Source organism: Barbus barbus, assembly GCF_936440315.1.
Source record: "Barbus barbus genome assembly, chromosome: 10".
Taxonomy (NCBI): domain Eukaryota; kingdom Metazoa; phylum Chordata; class Actinopteri; order Cypriniformes; family Cyprinidae; genus Barbus; species Barbus barbus.
In genome coordinates, this window is record NC_136738.1 from 32,000,614 (window position 1) to 32,015,055 (window position 14,442).

At 33.9% G+C, this 14,442-nt stretch overlaps 1 protein-coding gene across 2 annotated transcripts in view; it reads left to right on the forward strand.

Annotated features, from left to right (window-relative positions):
- The first annotated feature begins 592 nt into the window (after nt 1-592).
- LOC306876416 (FERM and PDZ domain-containing protein 4-like) overlaps nt 593-14,442 on the forward strand; it is a 31,205-nt gene continuing 17,355 nt past the window's right edge. Inside the window, exon 1 of one of the 2 annotated variants that reach the window (XM_079427552.1) lies at nt 593-706. In XM_079427552.1, coding sequence (XP_079283678.1) covers nt 669-706 — 38 coding nt within the window. In that variant the 5' untranslated portion in view covers nt 593-668. Of the gene's footprint in view, nt 707-2,489; nt 2,576-14,442 lie in introns of those variants that run through there. The other variant, XM_079427553.1, reaches the window with a different exon arrangement.

Genomic DNA, 14,442 nt, shown 5'->3' on the forward strand with positions numbered 1-14,442 from the left:
AGATGAATTATTGGCTTCTGTAGAGCTGCTTTACAGCTGAAATTGAATTTGCTTCATAATTGATTAAATTTGCAACTGACACGGAACATAATTTAATAAAACATTGAGCTGAATAATTGTGAATGTGTTCAATAATTGATGAATTTTGCAGCTTTGACAGTTATTGAACTGAATGGGATCAGCTTTTGAATTGATTTGAGCTGGAGAGTGACACTTGTGAATTAGTTTCAAAATTGATTAAATTTGCAACATCAACACTTTTGAATTGAATCAATGTTGAACTGAATTAAGCCAAATGACAATATACTTTAAAACCGCATTGAATTTATCAAATTGATTGATTGAATTTTGCAACACTGACAGGTACTGAACTGAATCGAATCAGCATTGAATAATGACAAGTATTGTGAATTTCAATTGCTGTTGGATGACTTTTGCCACATTTTCACTATTATTTTCCTGTTTATTGTGAAGCTGCTTTGAGATGGACTGTGTTGCATGATTCGCAGTCTACACATGGTTTCTCCTCCTCACAGCGTCTCTGTCGTCTTCTCCTGACCGCTGTGGTCTTATGTTTGTCTTGCAGTCAGAGGATCAAGTCCTCCTGCTGTCCGCCGCAGGCCGCTGGGAGTTGGTCGTCCGCACAGGGACCCTCCAATGGCTGGGAGATGTCGTCCTCTAGAGAGACCCGCGACTGCTACATCAAGTGAGTGTGTTTGCATTCAGCCTTCCTCCCGATGCAGATGTTTGACTGTCGACGCTTCCTGGTGTAACCTGTCACGCTCCCTCCATCCTCGCGTCCCGAATACTGATTCCGTCCTCCTCGCCGCACTGCACACGGTGACTCCGCGCGAGTTTGAGAGCGACAGCGGCTTTGATCTGCTTAACACTCGAGTGAAGCTTCACGCAGCACATTTGCATGCAGAAACGCGCATCAGCCTTCTGTAGTGACGAACCGGTAAAAGATACTAATGCTGCTTTTTTCTTTCCGCTATACTGACGTGAGATAAATGAGATGTGAGGAGGCTAAGAGCAACATGTGAGTCTACAGCTGCTTCGGTTGGAGCGACAAGGAGACACACTTTGGCTTTTTCTGTCTATAGGAATATAGATGAATCACATCTGCTTCTAAAAGTACTGTGTTAGGGGTGTGTTCTTATATTCCATCTAGTGCATCTAGTATTGATCTTGCTGGTCTGTGTTTACATGCACTAGATCAGGGGTCGGCAACCTTTTGGACATCAAGTGCCATTTTAAATTGTTCTGGTTAACCACTCTGCCAATACCGCCCTTATACCCACCCCCCCCTTTTTAAATGCATGCTGTATTTATTTATATAAATGTTTAGATACAAATCTAAATTTGAGATATATTAGGGCTGTGACAATAAATCGATGCTGATGGATTCTGAGATCTTACGAATGCATCGCGATTCTGAGCTTAGATTTTAACAGTAGATGGCGCTCTTATTTAGTTATCTGCTCACTCAAATGCTCACGAAGAAGAGATGAGAGAAGATGCTGAATCATTTCTCGATTTGTGATGCATCGATTTATTTTCCCTGCCTCAATATTTACCATATAAATAGTTTCTAAAGCATTTATTTTTCAAAGATTGTCTATAAAAGTTTCTTTAATTTAATGGTTAAATTATTTTAATAATTATTTAATTGTAAAATTATTTATTGGTCGGTAGTAGAGCATTGATGCTCCTCATTTAGTATAGAGTGTGAACTTCAATTAACTTCAATTAACTAACAATTAACTACTACAATATTTAGTAGATTTTAACTTCAACATTTACTAATTTATTTTTAAAATGTTACCAATTTTTCTGTAATATATTTCTCATACGTTTTAGTCATTTTATTATGTGCCTTTGCTATTGTTATTAGTTTTTGATTTCTTAAATATTTATATATCCTTTCATTTATTAATTTCATTTTTAATTTTAGTACTTTAACCTCAGTTACTTGCCAATGCAGAATGTATAATTTAAATTGGTTTTTCATCTATGTTTCATTTTCTCAAAACGATTTAAATTGTTTTAGTTAATAAGAACACTGTTGTTCTTGTTTTGTTTTTTTGTTTATGTATTTATTTTCCGTTTTTTATCTATATATTACATATAGGCAGTACTTTGATTTTCATGTTGAGATATGTCAAAAAATCTATCTTTTATCCAATTGAACTGTTTGCTTATTAGAGTGACTGGAGCATCCTGAGGTTAGTCATTATCTATAATATCTACATCTATACTATACTATTATTATATGATCTATATGATTATTTCGACACAAGGCTGCATCCTGTGAACACCCAGTATGCATTAAATGTTCCTCTGGTCCTCATGTTGGCGTTCATGCTGTGAAAGCAGCTTATTTAGTTGATTTCTAATTAGCCGCCTCGTCAACAGAGGGCGGGGTTTGTGACACATGAGGGTCTACGGCCGGGGCCACTTATGTAAGAATCGAACACAGCGTTGGGCACATGCACATCGGATGCGGGATATTGTGAGCAGGAGCTTCCCGTCGGGTCTGTCTGCTTCCTTGGCTGAGATGCAGCTTCATACTCGGGTGTGTAATAATTTATGCTTTAACGTCCGTTATGGAAGTCTTTTCTTGATGTTGACTCGAACCATAAAAGAAGTTACCGTTTTTGAAATATTCATCGGATATGTGCCAGATTCGTGTTTGTTTACTGCGGCATGTGATGCTTTCAGGAAATGATGAACGGGGCGGCCGGACAGGTGCGGTGAATGTCTTAGGGTGGCACACTATTAAGGGCTCTAGCATGGCTGAATCTGACAGTTTAGTTGCACAATGCTTGATAAAGAGATTCATTGTGTTTGTAATGCCTGGTGCAAATGAATACTAGTGTTGTATTTTTTAACATGATAACTAATGCAATGCTGTTTAGCATTTAATTGTGCACATAAATTTTTTTTACATTGGCTGCAAAAGTATTGGGATACTTAAGTCTCACTTCTGTTGTTTTTATTATTTATTTCAAGCCAATGAAACTTCACCGTGCATCCTTTAAAATAAATGGCACTTGCTTTTATTTCATATACAGGTATTATATGATATTATCGTCTATTCTTAAATATATACATTTTTTGTTTTCAGACATTAAGCATAGTTTAAGTGTACTTTTAGTACACGCTGTATCAAAAACACTTCTTTTATTTGTAGGAAAGTATATGGCTTGCCCTATAGCAAGTGTTATTTAGTTTTGTCTTTCGTTGTGCCGCCTGCTGGTGACCTCTTTGAATGTTGACGGCATTATAGAGACTTTGTATTTTCTTTTAAAGATTTTCATACATCATTTTAGCTTTAAGAGGGGCTGATGGGAAACTCATATGGGAATAGCAAGTAAAATATGCTTTTCTGTAAAAGAAAATGTTTTTTTCCCCTTTTTCAAAACTACTGCCCATTGCTCTGAATTATTATTACATTTGGTCCATGTTTGATAATACTTATTGATGCTAAAATGTTGATATTTTGTTATTCAATGCATTCTTTTTTAGACATTTTTAGCATGGTTTAAGCGTACTTTTCAGGGCTGTAGTATAAAAATAAATATTTTTCTTATGTAAAAAGGTATATAATAAAAAAATTCAAATTAGTGTTATTTTAGTATCATTAAGATTTTTTTTCAGCTGGTTTTTGTCTGTTTTTTTATTTTATTTTAATTAATGTTTTAGTAATTTTGTTTTGTTTTTGTCCTTTTTTTTATCATGTCTATACATGTTTTTATTCATGTTTATTTTAGTTTTCAAGTTCAAGGAAAACTAAGTGAAAATGAGAAATGTTGCTTTGGAAACTTTCTCAAATAAAAAAATCGAAATGAATTCAAATAAAATAAAACTAAACTTATTTTGTTTTAGCGAGTTTCCAAATGAACCCTTTTTTTCTTTTAGTTTAACTTGATAACTAAAACTTAAATAAAAATGAGCTGAAAATACTTAAATATTAAATCAATTTATCTTTTTCACATTTGCTGTTTTAACCAGCTGCTGTTGACCTTTGTGAAGTTCTAAATTATTAACAAAAGTAATTCTGCTTTATTATTATTATTTTATTTTTTTTTACATTTTGAGGAACAGAATGAAAACAATTTGATTTCTAAATAGGAATAAACACATGCACGTAGATCTTTGAGTTTTGATTGCATTTGGTCTGTGTGATAATACACATAGATGATTTTACTGCACTTTACTGCAAATGTTTGTAATTACGATGTGTTGACCATTCAAGGTTTTAGTCTGAAGAAAGTGGGCAATCCTTCAAGAAAGCCCAGTTTTCCACTGCTGATATGATGTTGTGGCGGTGTTCAAAGCAGCATGTTTTCGTTCTCCCAGTCGGGCTGCGTTTGGTCGAATTGCTCTTTGCTCGCCGGCTCGAAGTCTTAAAATAGAAGCAACATCTTCAAAATAAAGAAAATGAAAAAAATCTGCTGTTCAGGGCAAGTGTTTGTGCCCGGGGCTTTCAGAGGCTTGGACGAGACGAGACGAGTGAGTGATGAAGAGCGGCTGAAGCTGTGTTTGTGTGTCTGAGCTGTGAATCGAACCCGAGCTCCGAGCGCTGAATGATCTGTAGTCTGTGCTGACAGACAGCGTGTGGGTGAGCTGAGGATTCGTCTGAGTCACGTGGACACAAATCACAGCAGCGACTGCAGGATTTCTGTGACATGCAGCCGAGTGTTTTGCACTATTAAATCAGATTTGTTAGTCTCCTTAGTTGATTAAAAAAAAAAGCCAATGTTAATGACAAATGTCAAATATCAGGATATTATAGTTTTTCTGTTCATAATTAATTTTAATGCTTTAAATTTCAGCTCAGTTTTAGTTGCAGTTATGGATTGTTCTTCTGATTAGTTTGTTTGTACATATTTTGGTTTAAGTTTTAGTTTGTGCTTTTCAGACTGGAAAAATTAGGGTTCTTAAGATTTCCATTTTCAGTGCAATCTTCAAAATATTTTGTGTTTTGTGTTTAAGCAGTGTTTTTTTAGATACTGTATATTGCTTTTATGTTAAAAAGAGTTCAGTCTCTTTTTAGTCGGTTTTATTCGGTCTGTTTGACATTTGGCATTAAAGCTTGTCCTCATGCAGCTATTTTTTTTAAATTTTATAACAAAATGATTATGATCAGCAAAACTAAAATATATGAACAATGATAAATTATCACTTCACTTTCCATTTCAGTTGAAGGATTATTTTAATTAGTTTAAATTTGATAGATATATTTCTTATTAATTTTTAGGTATTTTAGTATAGGTTTAAGTTTGTAATTATAGTTAAGCAATCAGTTCATTTTCAGGATTAAGATCTGAAATTAATTTTTCATGACACTTTGCATTTCCAGTGCAATCATTAAAATATTTCTTAACTTTTGCATGTATGCGATTGTTTTTTTTTTTCATTGCCACAAGTTGCATTGCTTCTATGTTAACATTTATTATCTGAGATCCCAAACAAAATGTGTTTTGTACGCAGGATTTCTGTGACATGCAGTTGAGTGTTTTGCATTATTAAATGTGTCATTTATTAGTTTTGATATGTGACATTTATTTTCTGATATTTGACACATTTTAGTTTAGGATTTAGTTTGTAATTATAGTTAAGCAATCAGTTGAATGCTGATTATTAAGATTTGGAATGGATTTTGCATGACACTGTTTACATTTTCTGTGCAATCTCAAAATATCCATTGCTTTTTACACAGACAGTATGCAACTTGTTTTTTTTTTTTTCAATGAAATAAGGTTTGCTCTGAGATCCCACACAAACTCCAGCGGCTGTTTGTAAGCAGTAAGAGTTTTGCGCTAAATGTGTGATTTATTAGTGTCCTTATGCAGATATTCTCATTATGGCTTTTATAATATCAGCTATTATAGTTTTATGCATCATAATGATTTCCTCACATTCAATTTCAGTTCAGCTTTAGTTATTTGTAACAACGCTTATAGTTTTTTTCATAAATACATATTTCTGTAATAATACTGTAGTTAAGCAATTAGTTGAATGCTGATTTTAAAGATTTTAAATTAATTGTGCATGATGTTGTTTCCATTCTCAGTGCATTCTCAAAAATATTCCTTGATTTCTGCATAAAAGCAAAGTTTTTTCAATGCCATTGCTCCTAAGTTTATATAAGGTTTGCTCTCTGAGATCCCACACAAGCTCCAGCATTTTTGTGAATAGCAGTTTTGAGTCACAAATGTGTAATTTATTAGTCTCCTTAGACAGATATTAGACAGTTGGCATTAAATCTGGTATTCAATGCAGTTTGTTCTTGCCAAAAACCACCAACAGACCGAATATTTTAGTCTTTCAACTTCAAAATTTCACATATAATCCAGTGTAATATGCCATTTCTATTAAGTTTTGCCAATTATTAGCAATTTCAAAATGAAAATTGAATCCTACATCAAATTTATTTTCATTATATAAACCAATTAACCATTTCAGCATGCAAAAACAAACTAAAGTCCTCCTTTTTTCATAGACATAACTGTAGAAAACAAAGCAAAATTCTGTCAAAATCTAATTTACAGTATCGTGAGATGATCAGCTGATTCTGGCTCTTGTTTCTAGTGTTTTGTAACGAGAGATCAGATCTGGGCCAGCTGGATCAGCGCCTCCTTTAAATCTTGCAATCCTTCTCTATTAGTGCAGCGGACCATTTATAATTAGAGTATAGAGAGAAATTAGAGCGCTTACGTATTCTGTAGTCTTTGTAAAGTAGGACATTTTTCAAACCGTGTTTGAGTCGGTAGCGGTTTGGAAATGGAAATGAAATGGCTGTGCATTGGGTTTCTGCTATCATTTAACACTACAGTCCCAATCAAATAAACACACCACAGTTTACATAAGAGACACACGGGCTTCACTCCAAAACCTTGTAGGCTGCTCTGTTGGCAGCGTTTTATCACACCAACAGAAAGGTGTGAGAGATGCACAAACCAGCGACTGCAGGCCAGAGCCTTTGATTTGCTCCACCGTGCCATATTACAAGAGGAAGGAAAAACTAACTGAAAGAAAGAAATAAATAAACATGCCTGTAAAGCACATTTATATTTTTGTATTGTGTTTTGTTTAATTTATTTTTGCACTGAAATGTAAAAAAAAAAAGGTGAATTTAATGTAAAACTGGTAATGGTAAAATGAAAATGGTCATTTAATACATTTTAATCCAAGATAGATTGCAACATTTACTTACCATGACCATTATGGAGGGCCAAATTACTCAAAATTAAATAATTAAATAAATAAATAAATGCAGAAATAAATATATAAATATTAATTAATTAATTAAATACATTCATTTTATTTATTTATTTATTTGTTCGTTCATTGATTTATTTATTCATTAATTTCTTCATTTATTTATTTCCTCCCTCCACATTTCATTTTCAGGGTTATGGTTGTCGGCACGTCACTCAGTGGGCGGCGTCACCTCTTTGGTCTTTTTCTTGTTTTTCGCATCACGAGCTATGGCTGAGTATGGTGCAGTAAAAGATCTGTTGTCGACTCTTGCAGAGGAAGCTGTCAATCAAAACGTTGATTATGACATAATTTTGCTGCACCGCTTAAGCACAGTGTATTGTTCGTGATCAAAACTGACCTGATTAACTTGAAAAATAACACATTTTCGTGTAATAAATACATTCGTGATGCACAATCACCATGAAAAAATCACTTCCGCGAGGTTTTGCTAAACTTCGAAGGCCTGTTTAAATTAATAAAACGAGGTATTTGTTACTTGTACTTTTTATCATGTAAACTACCTTTTATACTGCATGTTATTTTTCCCGGACACGGCCAGGATTAGTTTTGGCTTTGCTTTCCTGTTTTCGTGCTTGCTGAAGGTAATGATTGAAAAGTAGTTTGACCAATAGCATGCAAGCATTGTACATAATTGACCAATCATGGTGTGTGTGAGAAGCTGGGATCTACGGTCAACCTACGGTCAGGTATGGTCACTCTAAAGAGGGGCACACGTCGCATCGCAGCAGAGTATGCTGGCCATATCATACATCTAAGCACATGGCACACATTGTTCAGAACGAGAACGCTGGAAAATATGACAGAATTGATTGTCACATTGACAGATACTGGTCTGTACACTGTAAAAAGTGATAAGTTGACTTAACTTAAAAAAATTTAAGGCAACGGGTTTCCTCCGTTTTTTTAAGTAAATAATAATTAAAAAAAATAAGTTAAGTGAACTTGACAATTCACAAGTTCACTTAAAAAAAAATTGAGGAAACCCGTTGCCTTAAAATGATTAAGTTAAGTCAACTTATCACTTTTTCCAGTGTATTTACAGTACACAACACTGCCAGTGTTTAAGTACAAGAAAAAGGCGCTTAAATTAGAAAGACCAAAGAAATCGCCGGAAAGGTGACGCCGCCCACTGAGTGACGTGCCGACAACCATAACCCTGAAAATGAAATGTGGAGGGAGGAAATAAAGAAATTAATGAATGAATAAATAAATAAATAAATACATAAATAAATTAATTAATTTCTGCATTTATTTATGTATTTAATTATTTCATTATGTATTTAACAATTTATTTATATATTTCAACATTTATTTAATTATTTAATTTTGAGTAATTTGGCCCTCCTTAGACCATGATCTGTCAAGTTTGATTTTTGGCCCTTTGCATTGAAACTTTCAGGGACCTCTGGTGTATTGCATGAGCTTTTTGGATGCATTTGGTCAATTTGATTTTGGACACTTTACTTGAAGCCTTCATGTATAATGCATTATAAAAGTATTCACAATGCATATTGTAATGCATCTTTTCTGAAATAATTGTTAAAATAAAATAAAAGTTAAAATGCATTATAATATTTGTCGATCAGCTGTTTGTGATGTGTTTTAATGCATTACACTTTCTAGTTGTAACAGTGAATAGATAGGTATTATAACTCCAGATACAGTTTTTTTGTGAGATCACACAATGCATTATAAGTTGCTTTAATTAATGCATTGAAATACTTTTGTAATGCATTATATATAAAGGCTGTAAGTGTTACACTTACTAACTTGGCTCTAACTAACAATAACTGCATTGAAATCAATTATGCATCAGGTTTCACGTTTGCTTCAGTCTGTTCCTATAATGCACAGGATCGCTGCTTATGTAGAGCGTTTCAAATCAGGTTTTACTGGAGTTAAGGTGCTGGTTGTGTAGCTGATAGACGGCTCAAAGAGCTGTAAGAGCGTCTCGCAGTCACCTCACCTGCTTAATTTGATTGGTCAGGTAAGATGAGATGCTGTAAAGTCCAGAGACTCCATTAACCAGAAGCATTTAGCATGAGCTTTTGACCGGAATAATTCACGTAACACAATTATCGAGCTCTCGCGCCTGATTAGATTTGCTCCCTGCCGGTTAATAAAGTCGTTTCTCAGAAGCAGCAGCAGCAGGGGTCCGACTGAGTTTTGCATGTTTGCTTTGGCATTTAGTCATGATGTGCTCTTTTGTTCGGCTGTCGTTCGCATCTTGTGAGGGACGTGCGATTTGTGTCTTTTGAATGTTTCAGATGAGTCAGTTGAATAAGACAGAATAATGACGTGAGTCATCGCTGCATCAAATCACCAATAATCATCATCGTCATCACAGATCATTAGTGCTCTATTCACACCCTCAAACAGATAGAACAAATATGTCTGATTTGAGTTGTTCAGCTGCCCATTCAACAAGTTTATAATAGTTTTCAGTCAATTTAATACTTTCAATAACAGTTTAATTTTAGTCTGTTGGAGCAATGGATTTTATTTTATTTATTTTTTTGGTTTGTTTATAAGATGTTGTTTAAAGCAAGACACTACAGGCGAAACGTAGTTTTATTCATTGAATATACAGCTTTGATCACAGAAATAAATTACATTTTACTATATATTCAAATGGAAAGCACTTATTTGAAATTGTAATAATATTTCACAATTTATAGTGTATTTTGTTCAAATAAATGCAGTCCTGGAGAGCATAATTTAAAAAAAAACATGAAAAACCTTAATTATTCCAAACTTTTGACTGGTAGTTTTCCTCTTAGTTTTAATATAAAATATTATCCCCGCTATTCAGTCACCTGTTGATAATTTTAACAATATGAAACACCCTTTTGAAGCTTAGACCCGTTCGCACACATTACTCTGGTCATCAGTGTCCGCAGCGCTCAAGACTTTGGGACGCTGGCCATCTATAGCAGCTGGTCGTGGCTGAAGTCAAGGCGATGCGTTTCCTGCATCCCATATGTTTTTCGCAGGGCTTGCCATGTTCGCGCTCCTCTGAGTGATGGCACAAATCCCATTCATATTTTTATCTCAGCTCCCGCCTCACTGCCATCATCTAGCATTAACCTGGATAATTTGGCCGTTGCTGCATGAATGCGTTTCATACATGCATTCGGTGCATGCATTTATCCCGAGAGATTTACAGCGCTTTGAGGTATACCTTTATTATGGGTGGATGGTGTGACACTGTCTACTTTGCAATGGTAATACTTACATCTGAGACAGATGAGTAAACATGGAGTAATGTCAATAATGCAGAGCGGGGTGCGTCCCAAATGAGTCAAGATGTTGTTTAAGACAAGATAAAAAGATTTTTGACTCTTTTAATCAGAATGCACATTTAGGTATTTATTTTATCACACTTTATCTTTAGAGGCCGCTTACATAAATCCATAAACCAGAATTTAGTTTTATTCGATCTTCTGAAGACTTTTACTGAGGGGTTTGTTTATGTATCATTCGGACTAATTTATGAAATATTTTATTCCTTAAAATATGGTGAAAATTATTTTTTTCTAGTTGACAGTGTTTTCTGATTTATAGAGGCATAAATAGAGAAATTTAAAGTTCTCTTTAAAAACCTTTATTGTGTCAACAGGACCAAATTAATTTTGAACCTGCTTTATCCAGATTTATGCATTTTTGCATTACTGCATAAATAGAAATATTTGAATCCATTTTCATTTAGAAATTTAAGTAATGTTTGCATGTTTTTGTAATTTAGTATCTATCTATCTATCTGTCTATCTCTCTAACTATCTGTGTGTGTGTGTGTGTGTGTGTGTGTGTGTGTGTAATTTATAGGGTTTTAGTTATTTTAGTTAAAAAAAAATATTAAATGGGTTAATGTTTATTTTATTTCAGGTAACGAAAATGGCTTAATTTTAATTTAATTTTAGTTAACAATAATAACCCTGCTAATTTGCAAATTTTCTGTTTTTATTTTCATTTTCATTAAAGTTTTATTAATTTTAGTTGTTTGTTTTTTAGTAGTTTTTTATATATAGAGAGAGAAAGAAAGATGTTTTAGGTGTAGTTATTTTAGTTATCAAAGTGAGATGTTTGGAAACTTGCTGAAATATGTTAACGTTTATTTTATTTCAGGTAACGAAAATATTTTGTTTAATTTTTAGTTAACCATTTAAGCAAAGCATTTCAGTAAACTTGTTATAGATAACATTTGTCTTAATGTACATTGATCAAATTGGGAAAATATGATATCTATTTGTAATTTTTAACCATAAAACATTACATCACCTTATGAAAATTGTTGAATGTTGCAACTTGTTGAATTAATACAGAATTGAGCTGAGCATCATAGATGTGTGTGTATATATCGCCTATTTTACAAAGACTTGCTTGACTTTTGAGTAAAAACATTTAGTGCAAAAGATTTTGGTAAAATCGCCCACTGCTTTTCATCAGTTCATGCATTTCTTTGGGAACTGAATCCATGACCTTAGTGTTGCACCATCCTAGATTTATTAAACAAAGACCTGTTCGTGAACTAATGGCCTTTTACAGATTTGTTGTAGCTGCACTGAGTATCGTCTCTTGCAGCGCACACATGACCTCTCGCACTCTCGCTGTGGCTTGAAAGATTAATTGTAGCCCTTTGCGGTGCGCTGGAACATGTGTCGAGAATGATGGCGCTTCCTCGCACCTCCTCCAGCCCACGGCTTTAATTAGCTAACGACGTGCACAGAGCTCACGCTTCACAGAGCAACAAATGCAAGATGATATAAAGAGTGAGCAATAGCTGAGCAACTAGCGGCGATTAGATTAGTGAAACGCGAGAAGATGTGATGTAAAGGCCATTTGCTGGTTACCTGAGCAGAACGTGGAAACATAATGCTATTAAATTCACAATAAAATCGTATGCTGAGTGATAAAATACAGATAATGGGACACCGAGCTCCACATAAAGACCAAAGGCTGTGTTTTGTTCAGAGACAGACCATGACGAGAAGCTTTTTTATCACTGATGCAAGAAAATGAAGAGGTAAAGGCATACATTAGGTGTGTAAATCATGCTTTGTGTTTTACTTCACATGCACCTGCAGAAGATGTTCGGTTTTGCACAAGTATGCATCTCATAAACCAATGCATAGTGTTTCCAGACAAGCTTTATTGCTATTATTCATAAACAATACACACAATACACTAATTAATTAACTGGGATTGCTTCTGCTACGTATAAGCAAAAATTAATGTCCTCCTGAAATAATTCAAACATTAATTAAAGGCCAAATGAATAAATATTATACATTTCCGCTGTTTCCGACTACAAAATATCATGTTTTACAGTTGTTAAATAAAAATAAGAAATATATTGCATTAATTCTAATGTACTGTAAAAGAAATTCAATATGACTAAAATATTATTCACACTGTATTATTAAAATAAGAAATATATTGCAACAATACTAAAGTATTGTAAAATGGAAAAGAAAACATTCAATTTGACTAAAACATGGTTTTTACTGTTATTATTAAAAATAAATCAAATAAGAGATGTATTTCAACATTTCTAATGTACTGTAAATTTAAAAAAGTATGACTAAAATATTAACAATTTTGTAAGACTATAAAATATGATTTTTAAAATTTTAAAATTAAATTTCTGTAATAATACTATTGTACTTCATATATATTTTTTGTCACAGCTGTAAAATTATGATACTAATAATTATGTCTTAATTTCTTAATTTTCATTCACATTAAACCAAGCTTTTATTTTGGCGGTTTGCCTCAAATGCATATATGCATTGCATGTTTGAGCGCGAGGCGTGACACTGTGTTTATTTGCACACATGTAGCTCATGATACGGTACACACTTATTTAATACAATCACAGCCTCATGTTATGACTGTTGCATCAGATTGTGTTATGACTGTCACAATCAATTTTGTTTCGATATATCATTTAAACATACTTAGAAATATGAGAGTGTTCAGACAGCATCTCCCCATTTTTTGAGTAAAGTCTGTGCCTTTGTATCCAGTTCTTCTCTGATCAGATGACGTGGCGTGTTGAAGTGTGTGGTGACTCAACTGAACCAGCCAACAGTTTTGAATGATTACAGTGTGTAACTGGGTCATCAACATTTGCAGCAGTTTCTTCACTCGTAGCACTTTCTCCCATCAACCTTTTGTACTAGAAAGTCATTGTTCGCCTCCCACTAAATTACGGTTGCCGGGAGCTTTGAGAACTGTGACAGGCGCAGCATAGATGTTCCCGTGGAGGCCGATCATTTCCACAGCTTTTATTGCGTTCAGTTCCACTGTGCTGTGTCTTAATGGAGAACGTCTCACATGTTGCTGTTATGAAAGAGGTCAATCAGAGTTGTGTAATCTGGACACCTGAGGAAAACAAGTGTGTAAAGGTGGAAACTGCAAGCTTTCTGCATACTGTATCTTACATGCTGCATCATAAGTCAATTTCTAAGGCCTCTAAAATATCAACATCAGTCATCAACTTTGTGTCTTTTTTCTGTCAAATCTTTACTGATTTTTATCAAGCAAATCTAAGAATAACTTTAATATTTCCAGGTGAACACTTACTGGACTGAAGCAGCTCGGCTTTACTTGATTCTCCATCAATAATTTTTTAGAAAAATCAGTGAGTCTTAAATCTGATTATCAATCTCTCAGTCATCATTGGTTTGCATTGCATTATATGTTTTGAGCATATGAGATATAGAGTTATGACTAATTTATATCATTTTATGTAAGTAGCTGCTATACTGTCATAAAGAACTCATTGATTTACATTAAAAGCATCATAATTTCATCAGTTTTTGTCCATATAGATATCAGAATCTACACCAAATTGAATATTTTTGTTCAGTTTGAGTCTGAATAAATTGAAGTTGTTTTTTTCCTCCATATTCTCTCTATGTCAGGCTAGATGAGCCATAAAAGATTGAAGGTCTTGTTGAAATATATAGCTGAGTATTGTCAGCATAACAATGGAAACTAATTCCATATTTTCTGATAAAATTACCAAGGGGCAACATGTTTATGAAAATAGCAGTGGGCCTAAGACCGATCCTTGTGGCACTCCATACTTTACTGCAGTTAATTGAGATCATTCCCCATTAAAATAAACAAAGTGGTAACGGTCATGCG